This window comes from Penaeus monodon, chromosome 39, assembly GCF_015228065.2.
Source record: "Penaeus monodon isolate SGIC_2016 chromosome 39, NSTDA_Pmon_1, whole genome shotgun sequence".
NCBI lineage: Eukaryota > Metazoa > Arthropoda > Malacostraca > Decapoda > Penaeidae > Penaeus > Penaeus monodon.
Window position 1 is genome coordinate 33,029,802 of NC_051424.1, and position 2,500 is coordinate 33,032,301.

Below are 2,500 nucleotides of genomic sequence, written 5' to 3' on the forward strand. Positions count from 1 at the left end.
TACAGATGGCTCCTCATTTTAAATCACTACAAGAAAACATGAATAGGGAAATAAATACAGAAAACAAGCAACAAGTAATAAATGTATAAACAAATAAAATGCTAAACAAGTAAACAAACAAAACTATAAAAGAATAAATTAAATGAGCAAAGACAAACAAAACAAGTCGTCCAAAGTCTTAAGAGCAAAGAAGATAAATTGTGCAAATGAATAAACAAGGAATAAATAATATATAATTTGAAATAAATAGATAAAGATAGATAAACTGGAATGAATAAATGAATAAATAATAACAGATAACTTCAAATCAAATAAAACGACAAGAACACAATACAAGCAAACTAAACATAAAATGAAAACAAGAAAATCCACAACTCTGACCTCGACTGACCTCACCTCCGACCAATAATAATAATAATAAAAAAGAAAGAAAGAAAAAATGACGCTCGATTGACCTTGTCATTTGATTAATCTTAATAAAAAAAACGCCAGCATCTTTGACCTCGATTGACCTGACCTTTGATCTTGAGGACGGCATCACTCCTGAAGGTGAGGGCGTTGAGGAGGGTGGTCTTCCCCGCCCCCGACGCGCCCATGATGGCCAGCAGCTCTCCGGGGCGACAGATGCCCGTCACTGGGAGGAGAGGGGGCGTGATGGCAATAATGTTGTTGTCGTTGTTATCATTATATTTTTATTATTATTATTGTTATTATTATTATTATTATTATTATTATTATCATTATAATTATCATTATTATTGTTATCAATATTATCATTATTATTATTATTATTATTATATTTTTATTATTATATCATTATCATTATCATTATCATTGTTATTATTATCGTCATCATTACCATCATATTAGTAGTAGTAGTACTAGTAGCATCATCATTATTTTTATAATTATCTTTACTATTATTACTATTATTATTATTGTAATTATCATTATTAATCTTAATATTGTATTATTATTATTATATGTATTATATTATATAATAAGTATTATATATATATATATAAATAATATATATATAATATTTATATATTTTATTTTTATTTTTTTTTTTTTTTCAAATTATTATTGTTATTTGGATCATCATAGTTATCACTATCATTACCATTATTATGATTGTGATTATTATCATAATCATCACCATTTTTATTATTATCATTATTATTAGTAGTACTAGTCGTAGTAGTAGTAGTAGTAGTATCATCAATATAATCTTTATTATTGTTATTATCATATCTATTGATATTAATGTTATTGTTGTTGATGCTTTTACCATTGATATCATTATCATTATTATTATTGTTATTATTATTATTATTATTTTTTTTTTTTTTTTTTTTTTACGCAAACGTTTCCCTATATCTGACAACTAAAATCAAGCACCGAGTCACTACCAGCGACCTAGGGTGATTGAAGTTTGAGGAAATGGAACATCAACAAAGTATGAAAAAATATGCAGAACAACCACAAATCTTAACATCCAGTCAAGTCAATTCACGCTTTTTGGATTTCCTGGTATTTGTTCAAGAAACTTATCAGTACATTTCTTTATAAGGCCAAGAGCTCCAATCACAGCAGGCAAAGTTTTGGTTTTTAAATGCCACATCTTTTTCACCTCTATTTCCAAGTCTTTATACTTTGATATCTTCTCGAACACTTTCGTTGAGACTTTCTGTCTGAAAGGATGCTCATGTCTATAAACAGGCAGGTGTTGTTTATTTTGTCCTTGATGACGATATCTGGACGATTCGCCTGTATAGTACGATCTGTGTGAATTGGAAAGTTCTGCAAGATTGTAGCATCTTTGCCTTCAGTAACTGGCTCTGGATGGTGTCTGTACCATATTATCATTATTTTTTAAATTATCATTATGATTGCTACTACTACTACTATTACTATGATCATTATCATCATTTGTATCATATTTAATAATGTCGTTGTCATTGTCTTTCTTTTTTGTTATTAATACCTTACATGTGTGTGTGTAGAGAAACAGACAGAGCAATAGAGAGGTATATCCGTGCGTTTCATGTGTCTCAAAACTGAACGAGAATCATCTCTCTCACTTATTTGACTCTCTCTCTCTCTCTCTCTCTCTCTCTCTCTATCTACTATCTTTTTCTCTATATTATATATATATATATATTATATATATATATATATAATATTATTATATCATATACTATAATTTATATATATATATATATATATATATTATATATTATATTATATATAATAGATATGTGTGTGTGTGTGTTGTGTGTGTGTGTGTGTGTGTGTGTTGTGTTGTGTTGTGTGTGTGTGTGTGTGTGTGTGTGTGTGTATTTGTGCGTGTGTGTATTTGTGTGTGTGTTTGTGTGTGTACGAAAAATGAATATCAAAACCAATACAAGTTTTACAGGTTAAAAAAAATTCCTCCCTTATCTTATCCCTTATCTGCGTCACTCCGCCTCACTGCCCGCAGAGAACATGTTAGGTCGAT

At 28.8% G+C, this 2,500-nt stretch overlaps 1 protein-coding gene across 2 annotated transcripts in view; it reads right to left on the reverse strand.

Annotated features, from left to right (window-relative positions):
* LOC119597657 (protein white-like) overlaps positions 1 to 2,500 on the reverse strand; it is a 23,583-nt gene that overhangs the window by 14,710 nt on the left and 6,373 nt on the right. For both annotated transcript variants that reach the window (XM_037947252.1, XM_037947253.1), the window contains one exon: positions 518 to 634. In XM_037947252.1, the coding sequence (XP_037803180.1) occupies positions 518 to 634 (117 nt within the window). The remainder of the gene's footprint in view (positions 1 to 517; positions 635 to 2,500) is intronic.